The 27,105-nt window shown below is 43.0% G+C and overlaps 1 protein-coding gene across 1 annotated transcript; it reads left to right on the top strand.

The window, feature by feature from the left end:
- The first annotated feature begins 1,666 nt into the window (after positions 1-1,666).
- On the top strand, positions 1,667-27,105 carry DAPP1 (dual adaptor of phosphotyrosine and 3-phosphoinositides 1). The gene is made up of 9 exons (XM_082316269.1): positions 1,667-1,778; positions 11,109-11,231; positions 14,542-14,675; positions 18,958-19,088; positions 21,227-21,274; positions 21,515-21,577; positions 23,443-23,528; positions 24,116-24,203; positions 24,664-27,105. Exons 1-9 carry the CDS (start codon positions 1,717-1,719, stop codon positions 24,712-24,714), a joined length of 786 nt encoding a protein of 261 aa, XP_082172395.1. The 5' UTR covers positions 1,667-1,716; the 3' UTR covers positions 24,715-27,105.

Genomic DNA, 27,105 nt, shown 5'->3' with positions numbered 1-27,105 from the left:
TAACCTGGAATGGGTTCAGCACTGCTGAAAACAAACAAAGCAGCTTTCAGAACAGGAGAACAATAATAAATAAATCTATCCAGCAAATACAAGCAAACCGTGGAGATGTCAAAAGCACGTATTTAACCAAAGGTTGTGGATTTCAAGATCAGGTTACCAACGACTGTATCAGATTGCAAGCTTTCAATAAGCGATAGAGGAAGGGGCAAACTCAGAAAGAGGAAAAAATTTCTTCTTCCCTAATTAAAAAAATATATTTTTTCCTAATAAGGAAAAAATTTCCTAAATTTCCTAAAAAAATCCTGATTTCCTAATAAGGAAAAAAACCTCAGCTTATTTGCAAAATCTGTATCTACAACTGAATGTTTGGCTGTCGAGATGAACAGTCAAGTACAGGAGCAAAGCACTTTGCAGCCAGGGAAAGCACAGTTAGAAGCTCAAACAGCAGGACCGTCTGATCTGACATACGGAAACTGTGAAGCTTTTCCCATTCGGGAGGCTAGAAAAGCTCTTCCGAAACCGATTTCCCAAGACCAGCAGGAGCAGCAGGCTTTTAATGAGCCTGTTCCAAATGACTCTTAGCTCCACACTGAGCATGCTGTTCATATGACTGCTTGTGAGAAAATAAGTAGCTGTTCTGGCCTGTTTAAATATTAGTTTTCCTAGAAACAACTTATTTTCAGTACTGGATACCTGGTGAAAACTTCAGTGTGTGTGACTGGAAAATAGCATTCTGCCATTTACTTCTTTTTTTACATTGGAGCCCTGTCTTTTTGTCAAAGAAGTTTAGTAAAGAATTTGCCAGAGCTATAATAATTACTGCCCATGAAGTACTGGGGAATACAAATAACCTCTAGAATGCGACAAATCGTTTAAGCATTTGGAAGAACAGGCACCAGCTAACGCTCAGAAATATCTCATCCACAGAGCTCAGTCCTCTGCCACAACTTCATTCCCTGTTCGGCAGTATCTTTTCAGCAGTCTTTTACATTATGTTCCTGTTACCGTTTCTGAGAGACGGTATGATCTCTCTGAAGTCTGCGCGGAGAGGGATGACGGCCACCACAGAAATCAGCTAGTCAGGGGGCCAGGCTCCCAGGCAAGCCGTCCCCAGCGGCGGTACCGCACCCCGGACAGCTGTGCTCGGAGGGGCAAGCTGCAAACCCCACGGACTCTCGGGGCTGGGTGGGTACAGTATTTAACACCTGACGCTTGCAGAATGAACACAGCTTTCACCCTCATCCAGAAACCTCCACAGATTTCCTCACCGAGTACTTCGGCGGACACAGGTGAGGGGCGTCCATTGCAAGAGAAAAATGACCGTACATGAAATATGAACTTCTGGGGTGTACAGATTAAAGTAACTGGAAATGTGAATTATTCTGGGAATGAAATAAAGTATTTCCAGCATGGGAGAGACGTGGTGCACACCGGGCACCGCTGGCTACCCGGGGGGCTCCGGCCGCCCCTGCTGAGGGGCCAGGCCCCGCTGACGGGGCCGGAGGGGCCCTGGAAAGCCCCGGGGAAGGGTCGCTTCCCCGCCGTCGGGGCGCGGGCGGGCCTCCCCGCCGCAGGGCGCTCTGCGGCAGCGAGGCGGGACGGCACCCGCCCCGGGAGGTGCCGCCCCGTCCGCGCACTTCCTCAGCGGCCCGCGGAGGCGGCCGCGGGCAGCCCTCGTCCCCCGACGGGGTGGAGGCGGAGAGCCGCGGCGGGACGATGACCCAGCACCGGCAGCCGCGTCCCGCCGCGCCGCTGGACGAGGAGCTGGAGGCGCTCGGGTAAGCGGCGGTCGGGGCGGCGCCGCGGGGGTCCCCGCGCGAAATGGCGGCCCCCGCCCAACCCCGGGGGCGGCTGAGGGGCGCGGGGGTCCCCTCGCGAAATGGCGGCCCTCGGGTGGTGCCGGGCCGCCCGACGGGAGCTGACAGGGTGGGAGCCGCTGTTTCTTGCTCCTGAATTTGGTCATGAAGTGAGGAATAAGATAAACCGGGTTTCAGCGAGCCCACCGAAGGGCTCCGTGCGCAGTGTGCAGCCCCTCAGAGAAGCCCAGCGCCTTGTCCCTGTGGCGGGTTTGAGAGGCCGGCAGGCTCCCGTGTACAGAGGATGCTGGCGTGCCGCAGGTGAGCGGCAGAAATAAATAATAGTTAGAAAAACTAGACCCAGGCAGGCGTTGCAAGTATTGTGGTGAGTTAGAGGCAGGGAGCTACAGCTTCACTCAGAGAAGCTCCGCGACGTTGAAAACTCCTCCGTCGGGGAAGAGCCCGGGTTGAGCCGCGTCGCTTACCTGCCTCTCAAGGGAGCACCAAGCCCAGAGCTTGTCCTGCAGAGCTGCGTCATCCCTTCGGCCATCTCCTCACAGCTTGGCCGGGGCCGCGGCCCAGAGGGCTGCCGTCGCAGCCGACATGCCGGCCGCTCCTTGCTGGGCCCTGGGAGGCAGCAGGCTTCCCCAGGGCGCCTCGGGCTTCGGCAGTGAGAGCAGTGGACGGTTCGCAGCCGTTACGAGGACGTCACCCTCGCTCAAGAGCTAAACCCGAGGAGCAAAAAGGAAAGCCAAAGGTTGCAACAGCCCTTGCTCCCTATCCGATGTGACTCACCCATTTTGTCTGACAGTTAGCTTTGCTTTTGACAGGAGGAAGGCTTGGGTTACTTTTTCACTGGCCGCATTGCCGTGGGTGAGAAGAAACACGGGCTGGAGGAGCAGCACAGGGAGGTCAGGGAGGGAAGGATGGGTGGCAGCAAAGCCAAGGAGAGCTAAAGCAGAAGAAAGGCCAGTGAAGAAAAAAGGCTCTGGTGTCACCTCTGCATTCAAAAAGCATAGATGAAAAAAGTGAAGTTTTTTTTTGTTTCCTGAGTACTTATGAATAAGGACCAACTCATTATTTTTGTGATTAATTCACTTAGTGAAGAAATTGGAGTGCAACAAAGAGACTTGGAATTACTCTCTCCACACTGCTGATATTTTCCCATATTTAGAACCTGTTAATGAAATGCCTGTTAGTGAAGCATCTAACAAATACAAAATGAAGTAAAGTCATTTTGCAGTGGTACCCAGAGTGGCCATTATATACTTTTCCTTTACATCTGTAAGATTATGCTCATTCTAAAAAAGTATCTACAGAAAAAGAAAAAAAAAAAAAAAAAGAAAGAGTTGCAGCTGCTGTGGGAAGCATGATTCCCAATTACCAGACTTTTATTCATTTAGAGTATATGGCCTGAGTTGATTTATGCCAGTAGCCTGTGCTTATAAACAGCCTCGCTGTTTGTCAAGGAGTTTGTCCTCATAGATGATCTTGTAGGATGGCAGCCTGATGTAGTACCTGATGTGGTACCAGTGACAAGGAAAGACTACTAATGAGAAGGCTACAAATATGCATTTTTACAGCTGTAGCTTCTTTATTTTATTTCCACTTCAATAGAAAACCTAAACTTTTCACCCTACCACAAAATACTAAGCATCTCCTTCAGGGTAGTGTGTTGAGTTAAATGTACTAAAGGTGAAAAGCAATGCCAAGCAACGATTCCCTTCGAATGATTAAACAAAGCCCTTTTTTTGGGCTAGTACTAAAGCCACCTTTTTTTTTTTTTTCTTTTTTCTAAAGAGGAAAAAGAAGTCCTTACACACCAACATTCTGGTAGCATAGTCTAAAAGATCTCTTAATGTAAATACTTTTTCAGCTGTGAGAAGTAGGTGTGTCACTCTCCAGACCATAACATTAAATTCTCAGTCATCACAAGGGTTTTTTTATCCTAAACTTGGTCCCTGATGCTATCAGAGTGCTGAGTTCCCCTTACACCCGACATAGTACGTGGCACAACTGAGACGCAGTTCTGGTGGGGAATATACGTCATTGCCATAGTAAAGACTGACAGAGATAAGGGTCATTCAAATGAGGAGCAGCTTTGACATTCACATACCTTTGGGGAAGAATTTGAAGCAGGTGATTTTAGAGCTCCTGCTTTTCTGTGCAAAAAACAAAGAAGCTGGAGAAGGTTTGAAGAATTGTGAAATGGGAAAGACTTTTTCTTTACTTTTAAGAGAAAGGTTGGGTACCAGCATATCCTCATAGTTTACCAGGTCAGCTGTTCATCAAAATGGAAAGTTGACAGCAAAGTAGACGGGTGTATAGCGTAAAACCTGACTCTCTGCTAGGTTTGGAGGACCTGGTATTTGCTGGACTGTTCTAGATTAATGGTTCTGTAATTACACTAAGAATAATGAAGCTGGTGAGAGCAAGGCAGGAGGGAGGGAGAAAAAAAATCAATATATACCAAACCCATCTTTATTTTACCCCTGCTCTAGAGATATCCCATCTGTCACAAAAAGAAGATCAAGAAATAATATCTAACCATCCCAGTTATCGTCAGGTACAACCACAGCCACTGAAAGATCTAGATATATCTACAGCTGTTTATCAGGTTGGATTTTTTTTTTTTCCCCCCAGAGCCTCAGTATTTGGAAAGATGGACTCTCTGACCTTTTACATCACAACAAAAGAAAGCAAGAGTGATGGGTTTGGCTTTTTTTTTTTTTTTTTTAAATATTTCATTCAGTCTGAGGGAATATGGTGGCTTATATTTATTTGGAGAGTTTGGGTGATCAAGCAATCAAGAGTTCAAAGTGAAAATTCAGATTACTGTCAGCTTCATTGTCAAGGTGTTTATAGGTGGAGCTAGTGCCTAATGAAAAGGAAGATCAAAATCAGAAGACTGTTAAAAATGTGTTACCTCATTCATTAACTTCTCTAAATCTACCAAAATATTTAGAAAGGAGCACTGAAGTTTGTCAAAGGAGACATAAGCATCTTGGCTTAAAGGAAAAGGAAACTGACATCATGATTCTTTTTTGAAGATCTCTCTGGCTATTCCTGGAGTCAGCCCTTTTTCCAATGGCATTTATTGGTGTTACTGCTAAAAGGACAGCCTGTGCACTGCAGTGTGAAACTTGTGTAGCTGATCATGTATAACGTGAGTTTGGGGAATTCCACATTGCAGTTCACATTATTTGCACAGGAGACGAGAATGTGGAATATCTCATCATCCAAGTAATTACAGGCTGGTCTGGTAACACAGCATAGCTTGGGTGACACTGTTTGTCTTTTGGAGGTGAAAGGCACAGGGCAAGAGGGAACAAGTTTTTGTCACCTTTTCCCTTTTGCAGTCTGAGTGTTGTCATCCCTTGCAGCACAGCTTTTATGTTCCTCCAGCACCAGGTTTGACAAAACCATGACAGGCAGTATTTGTAAGACTGAACAATACACTTCATGCTTAGTTTTAGTAACAGAAGAGAAATTAGGCCACAGGACTAGATCAGATGATGATAAAATTGGGGAATTGAGGAACTTGTATGACTGGGACAGGGCAAACCGTCATAAGAATCTTTTTTCTGTATTATCTATATTTTTTAATTTATCTAGCAGATAATTTTTAATTTATCTATATTTCTAACATAAGGGCAAAATTACAACGGCTAGAAAGTGGGCAAAAGAAATGGGTGCAAATCAGAACAAAGGCAGTTGAGAGAAGGGGGAGGGAAAATGGAACTGAAAAGCAGAAGCTGAACTAGTGAAAGCCTACAGTTAGAAGACATGAACTTTAAGGCTGGATACACTGACATTACTTCCTCATATTTCTGTTTTAAAATTGTTTTTCCTATGAAATGGCACCCTTGTATTCCAACAAAGTACTTTACATAGGTGTGTGATTAAGTGTTTCAGTGTGACACATTGAAAGCACGTCTAACATATATCAGTTTTGGTTGTATGCCACCTATAACTTCTGTCTTAGCATTCTCGCCCTTTTGTAGGTCCTCTAGAGCTCTGGCAACTCATGCACCATTAAAAACATTGCCAAAAGATCACTTTTACTGATGTGAGGTAGAGAGCCCTTTGTGACTTTCAGATGATAAGTAATGCTTCTAGGGTTTGATATTAGAAAAAAAGTTAAAATAAAAAAAAAAAAAAAACAAACAAAACTTGACAAATATGATCTGGAAGTTGCTGAAATCCAGCATGCAGAGAACTAGCAAGGCTGTTTTGTGGAGTTATTTTTGGAGTACAGGCACATGAAGAGCATTGCGTCCAACCAAAGGAGATAAGTCAGTGCTTTCCCGCTCACTCCATCAAGCAGTACAGTGTATTATTCCTTTAACCCAAGAATGGGAATATGTCTTTGAGGCAAGTATATAGTTTCAAAGTGTAAGAAAATTCAACTTGTTGTGGTTGAAGATATTTTTTTAATGCCAAAAAAAGTGCAAAACCTGCCAACATCTACTACCACAAAAAAACCCCCACCAACCCAGGGTACATAACTGCTCTGAATAATACTGAAGTCCTACTGAGAGCACATCTGGACCGTCTCCCCCTAATGTGGATTTCTGTTCCCTTTCAGAGGTGGACAAGAGATGAATTAGATTTGCTGAGTTTCTGCTTGGCTCGCGCAGCTCAGGCAGCTGAGGTGCTTTCCATGGGGACGGTCACCCACCGAGGAGCACAAGCAGTATGGCAGCTTCTGTGGTAGAGGAGGGAGCTTCTGGGAAGGGAGCAGAGAGATTGCTCAGCTGAATACTGAGAATCTCCTTCACGCTTCAGAGAAGGAACTTAGAATTGCCTGACTCTTTACAAAAGCAAGCCAAACATGCACACAGTTTCTAACTCTACCCAGGCTATAACTATCCGAGAACATAATCTGATAAGGACACAAAAAATAAGCGTGACCTCTGCCCACTGCATTTATCTGATAGCTGGGCATACCTCAGAGTTATCACTCCAGACACTAAGAACAAATGGCAGTCAGAACTTCTGGCTGTGCTCTCATCTGGTGCTAGCTCTCTTTCACGTTTGTGAGGAAGAAAAGCGAGTGTTTCTACTGGGTGTTACACAGTTTGCACATAGAAATGGCCAAGAAGAATTATCCAGGTCACTCAACATTCATCCTTGGCTTAACCATGGATGAGTGTTTGTGTTCCTTGTGTATTCCAGCATTGTTAAAAACCTAATCCACCTGATGCCAGCTACAGGTTTATTCACCAGCCCCTATTCACACAGGTAGAAATGTTTTGCAAAATACCTGTATGGTTTCTTTGTCAATGCCATTATCGAAATGACAGATGCCATACCTAAGGGCTGTCTGATCTGCAGGGACCATAGAAATGAAGTTTCACTAACATTTTTCTTTGAAGCATCTTGGGTGGTTAAAGAGAAGAACAAATGAACATTTTGAGGATGATATTCTTACCTGAAGAGGGAGTTTGCCCCACCCCAAACATTGCTGTAACATACTCCTGATCATCACCGCTGTGTAGGGAGGGTCTAGTCACTGCATTAACTACACAGAGTTCTTAATGAAAGAAGAGATTTTAATGCAAGCGTGTCCTGTTCTGGAGTTGTGATGATTAGCATAGCTGCTGTGGTACGGCTGGCGTAAGACATGGCTTGTACTCTGACAGCCACCAGCTTACCCCATGGGGAACCCCACTGGTGCCTGGGTGGGCAGATCCTTAGGGCAAGGCTGTGTGCTCTGATGAGTTTTGGTTCTCTGGGGCACTGTCTCTCTCATTTCTTTCTCCTCCTTCTCTTAACAGCAATGTCAACAAAGCCCTTCCTACGCTGTCACCGATGCAATCTGATCTAAAGAATAGGCTAATTTCTGAAAATGCTTTATTTTCCAAAGAGAAACAAAGGTAGTCTCCCTAGGGCCATGTGCCCACCTTAAGACATGCTTTCGTGGGCCCAGCAGACTCTTCCACTCCAAAGAGCAGGAAGAATAGCATGGTCCTTCAACAACATGCACTGACAACACAAACATGCTTACTTGTATGGGATAAAGATATTTAATGTAATTTAGGACAAAGTTAAAGTAAGAAGAATGGATAAATGACAGCAATTATAAACTTTGAAACTGAGATCACGAGTCAAATTGGCAATAAGGAACCGAAAAAAGAGGAGCACGCAGGACTCTCTTTATAGGAGGAATGAAGTAATTAGAAAATAAAAACCTCCCAGAAGTATGTATGCATTTGAGATGGGAGGGCGTGCAAGGCCGAGGGCACCCAGCAGAAGTGACTTTGAAGTAGGGAAGGACTTTCCTCTACCTTTCTTCTTGTGCTTCTTCAGAGAAATCTGAATCAGGAACCCCAGGCAATTTCTACACTACTGGTGATTTTCAGTCTGACAAGCGTCAAAGTACAGGGCATATTTCTGGGTTTTTTTGTAGTGAATAAAAGCCTCTACAAGTTGGGTCAAATAAAGATGACTTTTGGAAGGACCTTCAGAAACAGTCCAATAGGCAAGATAGGCACCATGGTTCAAAATGAATGAGTTAAGACAACTCAGTGTTTTGAAGGACTTGCTAGGGGCTTCAAACAGATGGGTGTTTGTAAAGCCTTTTGATTTCCTTCATTTCTTGTTTTAAGAAGGCAAGAAGGTAGATACAGTATTATGTGTTCTATCAACAGTTTCCTCCCCCAGGTATCACTCGGAAGACGTCCAAAACTAAAGCTAAAGGTGACTGCCCTTTACAGCGTCTTGCTGAATGACCCATGTCTCCCACCTTGATTTACCTGCAAATTTCAAAGAACTGCCTAAAAGTTTTTTTCTGAACAAGATAAATAGAAGGATTCCCCTTCTGACAAATACTTAAATTCAACTGAAATGTATCTAGTAGCATCTAACCACAAGGCTGTTTGGGTTTCTTTTTAGTCCTGTTTACTTATATTTGTGTCATCAGGCAGACTTGATAGGGAGAGCAGACTGTTTGCGTAGGTGTGTATTTATTTACCTTCCTGGTGGTCTGTGTGCAAATGCTAAATTTTCCACGGCATTTTTAAATTTTACCTGTGTTCATGCAATTGGAATGAATTCGGAGTGACCATTTTCAGAGTGGAATATCCAAGTAACCTGACAGTTGTTACTGATTGAACCATCTGTGACAGTCAGGAGGAGGAAAAAAAATAGCTATGTATAATGCAGTCACTTTGGTGCTAAGATCTGTATTACTGTCTCACATCCACTTCTTAAGCTGAGCAAGAGGAACATGGTAATATTTGAGGGATTTTTGTCTGAGACAGCATATTTAGGCAAAAAGACTGGTGCAACCTTGTCAGTTAAGATTTAAAACTGCACTTTAAAACAGCATTATTTTCCCAATTAAGTGGGTGGAGTTTTGTCAGTTTTTTGTTTGTGGGATTTTTTTTTTGGCGCATAGTGGTAAAATTTCATTAGTCACTGGCCTTTTATATATAAAGAGAGAGTAGATTTAAACACAACATTTTTCGAACTTAAAAAAAAACTTTTAAAATCTTAGTAAAAGGCTTTTTGGAAATAAGGTAACAGCATACTTACGAGCAACCTCAAACTGAATATGCCTCCTTTATGAAAATGACCACTTATGGATTTTCCCAATGTATGTTTCTTTTGCACAGAAGTAGGAGAAATAGTGTTATGAAATCCCACCCAAAATACAGCGTTGTCTTCTCAGCCGTAGGTCTGGCCAAGCGTGCATGCTGATACGATCCTCATCGCATCAGGACAGATCTGACCTTTGACTGTTACTTACTTGGGCAGTTAATCCCAAAGCAGATTTTGGCTAACAGGTGTTTCAGAGGATGACACTTTGATCTTTAAATATTCATTATTTTATTCTACTGTGTAGATGGTCCACAGAGCACGTTCTAGAGCCAAAGCAGCAATACCCTCCCGATATTGAGTTTCACATGGATCTTGTCTTCCACAGGGTTAACAGTCTGGAGTCTCACATAAAGCAATTTATCAGCCAGCTGGCCTTTCAAATAGGCAGCCATCTAAATTCAGAGTTAAAACTTCATGTGAGATGCCAAGTTTAGTGGCAACTTGTGATGAACAGATAAGGAGAAAGAGTATACAATTACACCTCATTTCAGTTTGAAGACTGCCATGATACAAATGCTGGAAAGTGCTGTGATCACACTTCTGCTTTCAGTGAAACTGTATTTCTCTGGCTGAAACAGTAATAGACTTTTGCCCCAATACTACAGCCACACACAGTTTAAAGGACAGGGAAGGAGACTGGGCACCACTCCACATACAGACAAGGGGGGAAAGCTTGCTCCCTGCAGAGCTGTGCCCCGGGTACAGTATCCCCTCCTCTTTCTGCACCAGAGGTTCTGGTGGGTGTATGTAACTGTCCTTAATACCTGCACACAGCATGTCTTTACAGGATTGGCGCTCCAGCCTTTTATAGCTGTGGCTCTTTTTTGTGTTGGGTCTCAGGATCATTTCTAAGGAGATGCATTTCTATTGAAAGAAATGAGGTGTTTCTATTGTGAATCATTCTGGATGGAAACAAAGCTGTAAACATTTCATGATCTTCTTTGCAGGATTTTTTCCTGTGGAATTTTTCATGTAAAAAACTTAATGAAGTTAGTTTTAACTGAAGTTAAATGAAGCAGGCGTTTAGATGTTTTCGTGCATTGTTCAGACCACGTATGGCCAAGCGGCAGCAATAGCAAGATTTCCTAAATTTTCACTTCAAATTCTGTCAGTTAATTTTGGTCCCTTCCTCTGTTCCTTCTTCCAAAAACATTATGCTTCAAATGAAAATGTTAAGCTTAGGCAAATGTGTTTAATTGCAGATCTTAGCAGTGCAGATGAACTGAGTTGCGGGAAATACAGAGTTTGGGAGGAGTTTAAGAGTTGCCGGTTTGCCCCAAAAGAGGAAGTGTACCGAAGCATGTAGATAGGTCAGGAAGTACGGATTCTGAAAATAGACAAAGGATCCTGCATGCCCCCCCCCCCCCCCCCCAAATTGCTTTCACCTTGTCAGCACAGACCTGGGTAATTTCTTGCTCATGCAAGTAGAATTTGCAGGGTTTTTTGGGTTCAGCAAGCCGTCAGCTGTTTGTACACAACTTTGTAGTTAACAAAAACCAAATAGTTTTCTGAGCATGTCAAAAGGAGGCTGCTGAAGGGGGCACAGTTCCCTGTAACCGGTGTGTGCCTGTGAGAAGGATGGTAACTCAGAATTGTAGCAGTGTTAGTTGCAGTCCTTCCTCTTTCTCTAGCTCAGCTCCATAATGCAGCAGAAGCTGTCAGTTAAGAGCTGAGGAAATGACGCTTTAACCCCTTGTGTCTTCCCAGGTGGTATCATGATAATCTTACCCGACACGCAGCAGAAGCGCTGCTGCTTTCCAACGGGCAGGACGGAAGCTATCTCTTGAGGAAGAGTAATGAAAGGGAAGATTTGTACTCCCTCTCCGTAAGGTAGAGTATGGACAGCAGTGAATTTATCTGATGTCGCACAGCTAGCAGTTTTAAAATCTTCACTTACTCCAATGTTTGTTTGCATGTCTCATGCATTGAGATGACCTGCAGATTTTTTCCTAGGGCTCGAACTATTTTCATATATATTCCTAATGGTGTAATCCTGCTGAATGACATTTTGTTAGAAGAAACAAAAAATTTGGATTGGATTTGAAAATTGCTCTCATTTTTCCAAACTATGAATTAATCTTATTGGCGAAAAACATCATTCTGTGGATTGGCTGTAGATTTTCAGTCTGCATGATAAAAATCTGTATGGCAGTTACAAGAGTTTAAGAAACAGCTGATGGGAGTAGAAAAGTTTTATGATGAGGATAGTAGTAAATATACTTGTTAATAGGCGCTAACTTCACCGGTTTCTGGAGCACTGTGTAGGAACCGTCATCTCTGAGGGATGATCCAGTGTTTGACTGGATGGTTTTACTCCTCCGTTCTGGGCTAAGACTAAGCCTTAGCCAGTAACGCATGGCTGATTTGAACAATATTTCGCAAGTGACAGATGTCAGGCCCTTGAAGTCAATTGCAGCAATTTACATCAGTTCAGGACACAGCTGATACAGAGCACAGGTAGCCTGGCCTGGGTACTTTGCTACTGAATCACATTTAAAAGAATCACCTGAGAAGGAGAGAAGCCACAATATTTTAGAGAGGCAACACGAAAGATGTACGCATTAGGCACACAAGGTAGTCCCTGCGTGTCAGCCGAGTGGAGGTGACCAACCCTAAAGGTGTTCTTAGCCTTTGGCAACTGTATGATATATTAAGCCTCTACAGTGAAATGTTAAGCTAGTACATTCAAGCTCATTTCTGCCTCAGACTGAACCCCTGAACAATTAGTGACCACAGCTCAGCTGAATCGCAGTAGCTTTTTAAGCTAAAGTCACTTTGATCAATATAATGATGCTAGTTATTCACAACCCTAATAGATAGGAACACAGCGTATGCCCTTGAAATTGTGACTTTCTGCATATTCAGTACCAGGAGCTGTTATAATTTGTAAGTGTAGTCGCTTGGAAACTGAGGAAAGTGCAATTTGCACATACCCTGTTCCCCAGAGGTATAGAAGGCAAATATGAATTGCTTCTCTCATCTCTGACAGAAGACCCAGGAGCAAGTGGGCCTATACATACGCTGCTGAAATTATTACCACTATAGGCAGCCATTTATGCAAGGAGCTTGGGGGGGTACCCTACAGATCTGAAGGTGATGTTACAAAATGAGTATTCAGGGTAGCAATGACTGAATTGAGTGCAAGTCTTGGGAAAAAGAATAGTAGCATTTATAAGTAATGGCTTTCCTTAAAAAAAAAAAAAAAAAAAAAAAAAAAAGAAGTAATTTTAAATGAATCATTGTCTCGCTGGTTAATATTTTTTGACTTTAAAATGCAACAACATTATTTGAGGTAATCTACCTCAGACAATTTAAAAAAAAAAAAAATATCTTGAAGCTAGTTTTAAAGGGCACTTAGGAAACAACTTACTGTAATAAAATAAAATCTAAATCATCATTCTTTTAATAGGAAAAAAAGCTAAAGTGTTAGTTAATGAAAATAAATTTGCTGCTTTAACAAATTCTAGCCTTAGAAGACCTAAAAAAGTGTACTTCAGGCCAATTCCAATCTCTTGTTCAGCTCTCCATGTAGGAACAAGAGTTATGTACTGCATTACCATATGAACTGAATATCCCAGTCTGGAGTTTGATCTTTTATTCTGTTACATTAGTTTTTTGGTGGTACAGCTCCCTTGAAATACTGATTTTAATTTTATAATTTCCTACTGTTTGTTTTAACTCTTAAGTTTTCCTTTCCATTTTTTGACTAATATTAAAACCTAATTTTAGAATAAGTAATTCAGTTTTGTTCTGATACGTTTTTGTAGAATGGGTAACCTTAGCAATTCTAGCTGTCATTTTCTTTCTCTCCTGAAATGTCTTCTATAGCTTTTACTTTACTTTCTGCCTCTGCCTCACAAGGAGCTTCAGTCATTATTATAGTTTGTTTTAAAAGGAAACAATATTTAGACATCCCTTGAGCTTTTTATTGACAGCTTCGAGAGGGGAGATCCCATATTGCCTGAAATCCCCTCCCCCAGCTAAATTAGCCAACTTTAAAAAGGAACTAGGAAATAGAGTAGAAGTTGCTCTCATTGCAACATTGTATTTCTTGTGAAATGCAATGAAAAGATGAAAACCCTGTCATTGCAGCGGAGTCACAGCAGCTATTTGCTGTTGTAGGGCACTGGCACTTGGCTTGCACACATTGTGTCTCAGCTGACTGTAGTGCAAAACATGCGGGAGGTCAAGAGAGGCCTGTTCTCCAATATCACGAGTACTGTTCAAAGATAAATATTTGTTTAAATACCTGTATAAAATTATAATCTCCTGTGAAAGTGGCAATAAACAATGGAAAAGATGCTATAAATCCCTTCCTTCACCATATTTTCAGTATATTTGCTACATACATTTTTCCTGAGACAAAGTTTTCTCTAGACTGTTTTGGATGCTAGTAACATTAACAGAAGTAATTTTTTCACAGGAGAGATACTTGCAATAAGTGCATCACTGTCTTCTGAAGTCAAAATAATTACCCGTCCAGGAAATAAGGCCTTGCACACTTCTCTAAATACAATCAGCTTTCATAAACAAATGCTGTTACTTCCCTGACAAAGGACCCTGGTTCATGTTTGACAATGCCCACCATAGAGGAACCATTCATCTGAGTACAGAGACAAAGCAGACAAATTCTAAAGCCTTAGGTATCTAAAGTTAGGTTATTAAATCCTTGTTTGGCTGCAGAAAGGAAGCAGCCTATTTTTGAAAGAGAAACAGAAGACATTTTCAATGAGATTGGGATGTTACCTGAAAAGTAAGACATATACTGAGTAATATAGTACACCATCAAGACTAAAGCCTGGTAAGTGAAGGCTATCATCCTGCTTAAACAGAAGGCTGGAAACCTCATTTTTGAGTCTTTTTACTGGTTGCCACGAGAGTTAATTTAACTTACTTAGCCTTTCTAGGCTTTCATCATCTCATACCTGTAAAGCAGCAATTAGATTTTTCTTAATAATCTGAGTCTCAGATGTGTTGAGTATTAGTGAGAGAGTAATGGCAGTAGTATTGCTGCTAGGATAGTGATTGTCAGCCTGCGATCTGGGCCAGATTTCCTGTGGTGGAAGCTGCTATTTAAGGGTTGTACATGCCAAATGCCTTTGGCGTTTATGCCTTGACAAATTTTCCTTTTTTATTTTAGGGGAAAAGATTCTGTGAAACACTTCCATGTTGAACATACAGGAACTTCATTCAAATTTGGATTTAATGAATTTTCTAGCTTGAAGGAATTAGTCATGCATTTTGCAAATCAGCCTTTAATTGGAAGCGAAACAGGTAAGGAGAGCCGTCTGTATGAACACATTTGTAGTCATGCTTCACACAGATCTAAGTAAAAGGAGCTTCCGATGTGTTATCAAATAGATCTACTGCTGAAGTGTTCCTCTTCAGAAATTCACATTTGTGTTAACCTCAGGTATCTAAGATGTTCCTCTTCAAAAACTCTTTCAAGTACTCTGAAGATAAACTACATGTAAGCTTACTGGGTTTTTGCTACCTAGGGACATGAGCTCCTTTTGATTTCTCAGAGAGAGAAGGAAGCATTTCAAAATATGCGTGTACTGGGAGGAACAGAACCTTCTCAAAAAGAGCAAAACCCAAGCAGGGTGTTCAGTGAGGAAATAAATGTTCATCTGTGAAGCTGAAATCCCCCAATAAGAATAAATAGAAAAGGGACTTGAAATTGTTTAGCTCCACTATTCTTCATCCAAGGAAGAAGTCTACAGCGATATGTTCCTCTTTCCTGTAGGGAATGTGGCCAGTATTACCTCTCCCTTTCTGTCTACACTGGATCAGCGTGCTGATGCCATCTGCCATCACAGTGATTTGTCCTGTTTTTAAGAAAAAGAGAGAGAAAAGCACAGGCTTCTTTAGCAGCCAACGTGCTTCCTGAATTAAGAGTCATAAGATTAAACTTGATTCCTACAAGTGAGCTGAACACCGCCAGACCAGAATCCTTGGAGAAATAGATGCATATCATCATGATAATGCCAGTTTTAGGTTTAGCTTCAAATAAAAGAGTTGAAGATGTGTCAGTACAAGTTAGTGCCAAAAACTTCAGTATCCTGTGTAGAAAGTGTATGCAAATAACCCAAGAGTAGTACTAATTATATGTGCAAGAGACCAGTTAAATGATAGTTGGCGCATGCAATAACTGTAATATGTCACAACACTAAATATGCACCAGTGCTCTTTTAACTCAAGCATTAAATTCAAGGGTTGCTTTGCAAGCTTTTTTCCCCCAACAAAAATGCAGTGATACACTCAATATGGCACTTCTATCTTTCAAAGCATTCTCTTTTTAAATTGCTTTTAAGAGCGGTTTGAACACAGTGTTCCTACATGTATCTTTCATGCCAGTAAGCTATTTTTCCTGTGAAATCAGACATGCACCCACAGGCCTAACGCTGTAAAGATTTCAGATGACATAAAACTTGTATTTCCCCATTCCTTCACTGCATGTGTTACAGACATTAATAGTCAAGGCATTGGTGTTATGTGATCTCTGTGGACAGGATCAACACTGCTGAATGATGGGCTCACTTGTCACCTTAAAGCACCCTAATCAGATTCTGCTGGCTCTGTGAAACCTCTTTAAGTTGGACGTGCTACAGAATAAGAAAAGCCATTTGAATATCACATCATGAAACCTTCCACCTTACCTTACCATGGATAGCAGTAGAGAGGAAAAGAGAGTTAGCACTTAGGCAACATTCCTTCAGGTACAGGTGTCAAAGGTCTCCTGGGTGGTAACCGATTTATACCAAAAAGGGGGTAGGGGCTCATCAGAGCCCACTCTAAGCCAGGTGTCAGCACGGCAGAATGACTGGCCCAACACAGGGTCACACAGCAGGTTGGCAGAAGGGCCGGCAACAGAGTCTGATTTCTTAGGCCACACTTCCTTTCAGTGAAAAGCAGGAAGCGACTTTTAGCTCAGGCATTAGTAGAAAGTAGTTGGACCAGTTTTTCTTATTCCTTGGTATACTTACAGACCATTTTCTATAGAATCACTGTGAGATCAGGAATGAAAGAGTAAAGCAAGATAACATTTTTCATCCTCTCCTTGCTTTTGGACAGGATTTTGTAAGACAGAGACCCATGAGAAAGAATATGTAATGGTTTCCACTATCTTTCATTTAACTTTGTCTCACTGGAGCTAGTTTTGTGCCTGAAGAGGCACATCAGACTCTCTCTGATCAGTACTTGAACACACAGGCCTGCACCCCTGCAAACTGGTCCATGGAGCGCAGTGGTTCTTTCGTACTGGGACAGCTGCAGGTTCGTGCTTCAAGCCTGACAAACCTTACCTTGTCTTACTACAGCTTCATTTGCCACTCCAAATTGCTACCTGGACTCACATCTATTTTCCTGAAGTGTAACGTGTACACTTCCTTCTGAACTACAGATAATTAAAAGGAAATTAGGGCTACTGTGTTCTGTGAGATGGTTTATTGAACAGGCAAGCTGAATCTGTTCAGTAACAAGGCTAAAGGAATATACTGTCATATTTCTACATTTTTATCTTTATTCAAAGTAACAAGGTCAACACGTTATTCTTACCTGTTTGCTTGTGTGTTTATCAGTTTTTACCTAAGTTACTTTGAAAACATATAGAAACTTTACATCATTACCCAGACAAAAAAGCCAAAGTCACTTGAAGCTAACATTTCCAACAATGGGACTAATTTTCATTCTTCCTTAGAAATAGATACCATGCACAAACATGCAAAAAGAGTCTTGCCACAGCGCAGCTTTTACTAGTTCTTTTGTACAGTTACCAGATGATTCTGTACAAGTATCTTTTGTGGAGAAAAAACATGAAGAACTTACTAGAAAACAAATATTGTATAAAATGTTAAACTAGTCCTCGCAGTTCTGCAACAGGGCTCATTATCCATGGTGTACAGATGATGGCACTCTGATTCTGTGCAACAGCATAAGAGTAGTTTCTGTAGATGGTGATGGACATGTTCTCAATTTCACTTTAAATGATAAAGCATTATTTTTCTGCAAGGCCAGAGAGAATTAAACTGATTTTGACTTTTCACCTACTGCAAGTTGAACATATCACATTTGCATACACCCCCTGTGCCTGTGAACAGATTTCAGTTGGTTACTTCAAATACAATTTTTCCACTTCCCTTTGTAGCCCTTCCCATTACAAAATATACTTTAAACTTTATTTACTTTTAAATTACTCAATCACCTGTAGGTTTCAAGTCCGAGTTCTTACCAATACTAGCACCCTTCCTCTTTAAGAACTGACAATATCAGCATAGAATGCAAATGGAGCGGCATTTGGTATGCTGTGACATTATTTTTAAAGGATGAGATTAGATGGTGTAGCAGTTACTATTTTAAGGAGGTTCTTCATATTGTGAATAGTGTAATAGACTCACTATTGAGAATGCAGCTTTTTGCAGAGAACATGCAATAAACATGACCTTATTTGGAAAGCAAAGAATGGCTGTAATCAAAATGTTACTAACTGGAAAGAGCTATGGTGAAACAGAGGCGATGGTAATGGGGGCTCACTGTTAGGAAGCCTGTACCCGAAGCTCTGACAGATTAAGTGATTTATGCAGCAAGCAGTGGGTTCTTGGCAAAACCAGGATGACTGTTACGACCTCCTGTCTAGTCTAGCATCCTGCCTACCCGCGCAGCCAGCCTCCTGTGCAGGAAGGGAATTTAGTATGTCAAGTGATTCCCTGCAAGCACTAGTGAGTTTAAAGGTACCATATATTTACAGTTTTCACAGTTGCATGTAAACAGGTGTGATAACGTCTGTAGTCACATCTTCGTGAATGCAGTGAAAGAGTAGGTCACACGTAGGTCGGCATTTCAGCTGTAGCTACGAAATCTGTGTTTCAGTTTATTCTGTATTACCTAGTTACTCCCTGACTGGAAAGAAGGTTCAAGCAGCACAGGAGACACCTGCCTTTGAGGGCTGTCTGACAGCCTCCTGTTCTGTTGCTGTCTTGACTTTTCTCCACTTACCGTGCATTGCGGAAGGGGTTTAATTACCTACTGCTTAGAAGAAGGGAAGAGGGTTTTCAGTCTTGTTTTTAGAGATGCAAGAACAAATTGACTCGCACTGTACAGGGATGAGGGAATGGATTTAGGCAAGGTCCAGGTGCCCAAGGTATTGAGGACCCTGAGCAACACAACAGAGCCAAGGAAGTGAGACTGGCCAAGTGAATCCAGCAGCAAGTGCCCCTCTGTAGTTTGCATGGGTGGATTTTTGTAGAAAATACCCTTCACAAAGTCTAAACTATTCAGATGATGCATGTTAGAAATACCTGTCTAATTATGTCACTATGGGAGAGTCATTTATAGCATCTGATTGTTTTCTCACATGGGTGTGGCCTGAGTCCTGCCCCCTTGCAAGGAGAACCCCTTACAGGCAGTGTCGAAGAGATCTTGGGGAGGTTATTAGCTCTTATGCCTTTTTGATTTTAGGAAGAGGTAAAGTTAACCATTCCACAAACAGGCAGCTGCTGCCAGTTACTTTCCAAGACTGTCTTGCGAGATGACTTACTCCTGCTCTTTTTCTCTCCAGGAACCTTAATCGTATTGAAGCATCCCTACCCACGGGAAGTGGAAGAACCTTCCATTTATGAGTCTGTCCGAGTTCACACAGCGATGCAGACGGGACGGACAGAAAGTGATCTTGTTCCAAATGCTCCCTCAGTAAGTTGTGTTCTGGTGGGAGGGGTGCTTCTCCTGGCTCAAGTTTAGGACGACTGCTAGAGTGAGCTATGGAATAACACCAGTAATTCATCCCTTTATGGGTTTGTAAATACAGGAAGTCCTTGCCGACCAAGGCAAAACAAACACAGACTTGCTAAGTACAGTCCCATGACAAAGAAAGCCTTTTACAATTGTTGTTACTGAGACCTTCAAGGCTGTCACTGGGAAAACATTGTCTGCAGCTGACCTAGGTGATTCTGACCATCCAAACAAAGAATATATGAGAGGTTTTCATTCTCCTGTTACCTTCCTTTTCGAATGCCATCTTAGCAGTAACATTATCAGGAATTTAAAAAAAAAAAAAAAAGAAAAAACCAACAAAACCAAACCAAAACGAACAAACAAAACACACCACACAAACCAAACACGACACTTCTCACATCTTTCTGACAACGCTCATCAGGCTGTATGCAACAATACGTGTGTCAGGTTGAACAGTAAGCCCTTGTTTTGCCAAACATCTTTTACAGCCAGTAGGAAGTCTCTCTCTCCCCACAGGTGAGGGAAGGAATACACTAAATAGCAAAACCAAGTAACAGCTACAGGATTTACCACATTTTGTCTCACGCAGTGAATATGAGGATTAGGTGACAGGAAACATAGTAGTCCAGACAGACAAACTCATTACTACTTATTATTTTTGCAGTCTTCTTTGTTTGTTAGAATTATTTTGCCCAATTAGCAATATACAGCCTCCTTCCTAACTGGGAGGAAGGAAAGAGCATCTCTAACTTTCTGGGTCAGTTAAAAAGTGACCTTTTAAAAAAAACATTCAAAGGTGTGCAAGACAGGCAGGGACACATTTGGAAAAGGAAACCCCAAACTGAAGTGTGGTACAACCAAGTTAATAAGAGTATGTATATCCTGATGGGTACATTACTCAGAAAGTTTTTTGGCATTTTCACACTTGGATTTTATTATTTTAGAATCAGCTTGTCTTAAAGCAGGAAGACAGTTTGCTGTATCCTGACACAGACTTAAACCCAAAACAAAGTGATACGACAGAAGAGCCTCCACCCTTTCAGCCCTAGTAATTTTGAGCACAGTAAAAAGCTGCATCATGTTAAAAGCTATGACTGACTGGTGTGAGAAACAAGAGAACATCTTCATATCCATTTGGGTCACCTGCTCTGACATCTGTGGCTCACTTGGACAGTAACTAGAGACTTTAAATCCCTAGTAACTCATATGTAAGTGAGACAGATGGTTTCTCCAGAACAGTATTGCTCAGAACAGAGGGGAAAGTATTTCAATTACATAAAAGAATTTTTCAGAAAAAGAGGAAGAGTTGTATTAATACAGGTTAATGAAGTTGATAAAAGAACCACTTCTGATGTGTCTCACAACCAGCCCTTGATGGCTGAGTTCCACTTCAACCTCCAAAGAAACTTGAGTTCCACATACAACCAATAAAAAGGCAATATTTTTTCAAGAGCAAGTAGTAGTTAACTTGGCAAGAATTTGTTTTTCAGAGGCCTGCAGTCTCACAACTAGGTCCCAACACAGAGTTTCAGTATCTGAGAAGTCAAAAGGTCCCAGCATCACTCATGGTGGCAGAAAAACAGTTCAAAAAACAGTTTTTCAATAAGCACATTGAATGTAACAGGTTTTTCCTCTCAAGCATGTGGCTGTTTGAGAGAAGAGAATGCCTAAGTAAAACAGCACTTTCCCCCGACTTGCATTGCAGGAGCAATTTCTGTGGATAGTTCCACTGTCAGCTAGACCCCAGGTGCTTCTGGTTACAACATGTACTGAGGCAACCATCTGACTATACTAAATAAACTGTAGTAAAACTGTATTTTGCTGCATTTGGTTGAGAAGATGTAGGCCAGAAGCTTGCTGAGGGAGGCACGGCCTAAGAGATTGCCTTTAGGGCCAGCGCAGGTCCATGTTTACCCTAGTGGTGGATCCAGCTGTGTGAGGGGAGCACAGGGGTGAGGACAGGGCAAGTGGCCATGGGAAGTTTCCCCAAGAACAGGCTGCTCTTCCATCTTCCAGGTGTAGGCAAAGAGGGGGATGTGGGAAACGGAAGCAGAGCTCAGTCTCTAACCCCGATTCCTTTCCTTGTTACTTCACAGCTTGGTACAAAAGAAGGATATTTGATAAAACAAGGCAAAATAGTCAAGGTAAGGAAAACTCTTACTCCTTGCTTCCACTCTGCAATCACCCACCGAAGCTAGAGACAATGCAGAGCTGAAGTAGCTCCACCTTCATTCCCCTGCAGAGAGGAACAATTTGTGTTTTGAGCAACAGCAAAGCATGACTATAAAACCAGAGGAAGTCAACAGCTTTAAAGATTTTTCTTTCCTAAGAAGCATTACACTAAATTCTCACAAGACAATTACCATCCCTTCTTGATCTTTCAGAATTGGAAGACAAGGTGGTTTACACTGCATAGGAATGAACTTAAGTATTTCAAAGACCAGACAGTAAGTAGCAAACACCAGTTCTACTGTTTAAACCTCTACAGAGACAGCTGCAGCCTCCTCCTATCTCTGGCTTCTCACATCTGTATCACAGCTTCCCAAGCTAAAGCTTCCCTTACTGTCAGAGGGGTCAGACCTTTCAAATAAAGTCAGAGTTTTGCTGATGACTTCAACAAGAGAAAGTTAGTAAGTTTTACAGCTGGAAAGCATTTACTGTGCTCTGTCAGTCTTGCCTACTAGATAGACTTGTTGTTTACAGTGTGTTTTTTGGTTGCTTTGTTCAGTGGATTTTAAGCTACCAGCACAACACAGTCTTTATCGGCAGCTTTGACACACAATCTAACAGACAGCAGTGCTATTAAAATATTTCTGCAAATATGAGTAGTATATTTTGCATTCCTTGATTTCATCCTTTTATTTCAAGTGGTTGTGCAGTATACATAGAAAATAATTCATTTAAAAATGTCTTCCTTCCTAGCACTCTGACATATGTTAATCTGCTGCATCTGAGAAAAACAGCGCATCCTTACAGTTACTGTTCCATTTCTATCTTAAACTGAGTAAAAATAAGAAATACCTCTAGAGTTTCTCCACCTTTACAATACCTCTGGTTCGGGTTCCTTCATAAACACAGCCAAACTGTTTACCTCTGCACCTCTGCCAAGCCCTATTTCAAGCATCTGAACAGATTTTAACACAACAGCAGACCCAACTGCCCTCTCTCATCAGACATTACCAGTTATAAACAGTTACGTATTTACAGGGCCTTCCATCAGCTTTCATTTCAGTTCAGGCCAATGTGAATTAAGCTTCCAGGATAACATTTCAAAGGGCAGCACTCCAAATGTTCGAGTAGCATTTGTGACTTACCAGGCGAGAAGGTGTCTTTGTTGGGAATACGGCCTCCTCCGGGGCAGCAGCTCCGGCGTCTCCTGGCACTCCCATTGTTGCTGTGGGGTTGCAGATACCTACAGGCGAGCAACTTGCTGCTGGCCCTGGGATGGCAGTCGCCAGCACACCTCAGCACAAGCGGCTTTCTTCTAGCGTAGTGTGTAACTAACAGCCGCCGAGCCAGAGGAAAACGTAAGGACAGGTGAGAAAGCACCAGACACCTCCGTGTGCACCTGAGGAAGGACCATGGGAAGAGCCGAGGGTGTTTGGGCAGAGAGCAAACTGTTCTACTTCAGCTGCCTCTTCCAAGGTGCTCAACAGCATGAGGCTGAAACAAATCAAAGAAGAACTCACACCTAGGGAGAATTAAACTCTTAAGGGAGATGGGTTGCAGTTACACACAGACAGCCTGCATCCCTGTGCTGGAGCACTCCTGGGCCTGTCCCAAGAAACTTAGATATACACACACCGCTCATGCAGCCAGACTCATCACTTCTGCTGCAAGCACTACTTTAGCTTTGCTTCTGCACTTCTCCCTGCCCAGCTTCATCCCTTTAAAGCACTTAGGAATTAATTAAATCTCCAACAGCTGGCTAGGCCTGACAAGACCTATAACCATCCCCTCGTCTCTGTAATTAGCTGGAAGTGATAGCAGATGTACTTCTGTGTCAGCTACATTATAACGTATCAAACAAACCCTCAGCAGTCTGCATCTAGCTCCAGCTTTCCTGCAGTAGGGATCTCTGTTATGTGTCTAGCTCTGAACTGACTGTCCTGGGTTTTTTATGTTTAGCTCAATTCATACCATGTTAGCACTGATATGTTTGCTAGTTTGGGTTTATGGTGTTACAGCTATTGTACCTATGCCTGGAAAAACCTAGCGTGTCTATGAAGGTCTAGATGCACTGAAGATGAACCGAGCTAGCCTTGTCTTCTATTTTCATGTGTTCCCATTTTAAAACCCTTTTATTTTCAAGGCCACAGAACCGATTCGGGCACTTGACTTAACTGAATGCTCAGCTGTGCAATTTGACTATTCCCAGGAAAGAGTCAATTGTTTCTGGTAAGTTGCTGTACTTTCTTCACCTTGCTGGGAAGGTCAAAATAGCCAGGGATATTTGAAATGCAACCACGGGGTGCTTCTGAAAGCTCCCTTGCCGGCTGCCACCCTGCTTTTCCTCTAACTCACGAGTCCGTTTCTGTCAGCCAGCCTCTGTCAGTCCTGCATGGCTTTGCCAAATTGCTGCTGGCAAAAGGTTTTTTTCTTGACAAGGAGGAAGGGTGTAGGCCTTTGTGTAGCGGGCATTTCTTTTCCTAATTCTGTAAGTGTGTATAATCATCACCTAGACCTATGGAGCTTAGGTACGGTCCAGTTCCCAGTTCAGACATTGCTGCGGGTCACACAGTAACCGCTTCTGTGCCCCAGTGTGGGTCTTTTGTCCTTTTGGGCCTGGGGCAGCATCTCCCTGAGCTGTGAGATGGTAAAAAACCTTTCTCAGCTAACCCCCCTCCTGGTGACTGAACGGGAGCACCGCCTCCCTGCCCGCTCTGTCTAAACAACCGTCGGTGCAGGCCAGTGGGGTTCAGTTTTGGGAAGAACTACCAGTTGTTCTAGCAATTTAAGAAATAGTTTTAACTGTTTGCTTACAGTTTAGTGTTCCCACTAAGGACATACTACCTGTGCGCGAAAACTGGAATAGAAGCTGATGAGTGGATTAAAATACTGCGATGGAAACTGGTAAGATGATGTGCGGCGTTACACAGCAGTATGCCTCAGGCAGCCTCGGCACTGCCACCGTAACCCCCCGATATTGTAGCACCCAAGTGCTACCGTTCTCAGTATCTGCGAGAAGGGAGTGCTCGTTCTGGCTTCCCGGCCAACTAGACTGAAATACGTGGTTTTCGCATAATGTATATGCCTGCAAAGCCACTTTAGCATTTTCGGGATGCACTTTTAACACACGTACTCGTTAGGAAAAAGAAATTACTTCCACCTTTAAGGATGTCATTGTGTAGATGGTAAACAGTATGGAGCATCAGCACAGACTGCATGTGTTGGTCGTGATGGAAGCAATGAGAAGACAACGTAAAGGCTTGAAAGCATTACTTCCTTAAAAATATCAGTATGTGGGTTGGTGGTACTCACCCACATCCACATGCATGCAGACAAGGAGTAACGGATTGCCCTTCTGTTCTAGTCACAGATACGGAAGCAACTGGAGCAGCGTAGCACCACCCTCAGTTCCTAGCTGCACCTCCGATGCTTCCGCTCCGCTGGCAGGAGTTGCCTCTTGGCCAAGGGGAAGGCATCGCTTACAGGAGGACGGTTTCACATGTCTGCATTACTCACAGCGGGCACACGTGTGCGTGCGTACCCGCGCCCAGACGCTTGCACCCAGCTCTGCACACAAAGGATTCGTACAGCTGAGTGCTCTCCGGCTGTTGAGTCACGTGTGGAGACGGTTGCACGATCGGACTGTTCGTTTGATACGCGTGGTGTGTGCCTGTAATGCGCTTAATTTGAACACCTGGTAACTAATCACAGGAGTAGTCACTGTTTAAAACTTCTGTGATTATTCAGAGCACTCTTGGTAATTTATTGCAAGCTCCATCACAACTAACCATTAGCAGCATATTTTGTAACCTCGAGCCTGTTGTTTAAAACTAGTCCTTTCTGGAAACGTTAACTATTTCTTTTGTATTACCTGTTTAGGCTCTAAACCAAGAGAAAAATGACAGAGGTAATGACATTTTTGTAAATAGTATCTGTATTACAATCCAGAGAATATATCAAGGCCCTTTTCAAGGTGATGGATGAGTAACGCTTAGTTCTGGTCAAATATATTTTTGCATGGTTTCGATGTATACTGCAGCGATGGCTATAAGCGAACGTTTGTTTCAGAGCGCATCTATAGGTAACGGTGAGCAGCATCGCGTGAGCACACTTGTTTACAAACCAGGATTATGAGAAACAGGCAGCTGGTTCCTGGCGCCCGCATGACAGAGCTGCCACGGGACCCGAAGGAGGGGTGACAGGGCTCTGCTGGAAGCTTGGCCCGGGGTAGCCACCAGCGTTGTTAGTAGCATTATGAGTCAGGCCCCTTACCATCCCCCTTGAAAATGGGCTGGATTTTGTATTTTTCCCCTCACGCAGAGAACTCAAGAGAAGGTTTTGTCCAGAACTGTTTAGAATTAAGCACTGCTTGCTTTATATTAAACAAAAAGCACCACGTATGCTAAAAATGTGAATTTAAAAGACTACATCTTCTACATAACCTGATGTAAATTTCCATCTGTATTTTGGAAGACTCATACACTTTTAACAGCATTGTGGTTCGCTACGGAGTTGAGAAGTGGAAGCCCAGTACTTTGGTGCTGTAGTCAAAATAGATGTTACATTTTGGAAGCAAAGCCTGACACGCCAGCTCGGCCTGGCCGCATGGCTGGCCCAGCTGCACGCCCCCCTGAGCAGTCCCGCTCCTCCTGGAGGGGTGGGGAAAGAGGGGCGCCCCGTCTCCCTGCGTGACAGGTTCCTGCTGAAACGGCGTGCGCGAACCTCTCCCGCTATGCAAATGCAGTGGCACCGGGCTCGGTGTTGCTCACACAGCAGGTCAGTGTTCAGTAGATGCCTTTACTGTGAGAAGACTGAAGAGGAGGAGGGGAAAAACATACTGGAAGAAAGAACATCTACATTTGGACATAGGAATAGCATTTTATTTCAACTAAGAAACTCAAAATATTTGTAAATATTTTTATACAGACTGTTTTCTGAATAAAACTACCAAAGGTCATCTGTGTTCCTGTACTGTATTGTTAAAGCTTTGTCCTCCTTTGTCCCTTAAAAAAGTGGTTTAACAAACTGGCATCTTGCATTTAGTTAAAAAGCTCTGACGACTTTGTGTGAGATAGAGGCCGCATAAGGGGAAGAGAGAGATGATGTTATCCAACAGCATCACCGTTCTGTGAAAACAGCTTGGAAACGAAGCCTGAAGGGTAACCACAAAAGCAGCCTTCCCTTTTTCACATGAACAGGCCGCGTTACAAAATGTTAGAAGCAAGTTCAGCACATGGTGTCACAAACTGAAGCAAGGAAAAGAAACGGCGCTTGGCTGGCCGAGGAAGCGGAGTCACAGACAGACGAGCTGAACAGAAGCTAGCAGCAAGAGCCGGCCTTCGATGGAACACGAATGCTTTTTGCCAGAAATACACACAGAGACGCCTTGGGGCTCAGTTTCCAGCTGCTTCTGTAATGACCAGCAACAGAAAGCTCAAGCAAGGAGCTTAATTTAAGTGGAAAAGGGTTGACTGACAACTTTTATTCTCCAAGAGAGCTTTTGAGCCAAGAATTCCCAGTCCTCATTTCCAGCACCACCGTTCCCCCCGTCCTGCCTGATGCTTAAGGTGGGCGAGGTACAAACGAGGGGGCAGCGGCACCCCCTTCCCAGCCCGAGGCAGAGACCCGCCAGGGGCTCTCCCGTAGACCAGCAGTGCTCGGTTTTGGCGCTGGAAGCCTACGCTGCAGTCGTCACGAGGGGAACGAGGGGGGGCAAAGACCACAGGATTGATCCTCTGTGACAGGAACCCGGCCGGCACCAACTTCTGCATCTTGGCATTGGCACGGGACGCGGTATCCTTACCAC

Source organism: Platalea leucorodia (assembly GCF_965183815.1).
Source record: "Platalea leucorodia genome assembly, chromosome: 6".
Classification (NCBI taxonomy): Eukaryota; Metazoa; Chordata; class Aves; order Pelecaniformes; family Threskiornithidae; genus Platalea; species Platalea leucorodia.
Note: the sequence above shows the minus strand (reverse complement) of the source record. Positions and strands in the feature narration are given on the sequence as shown.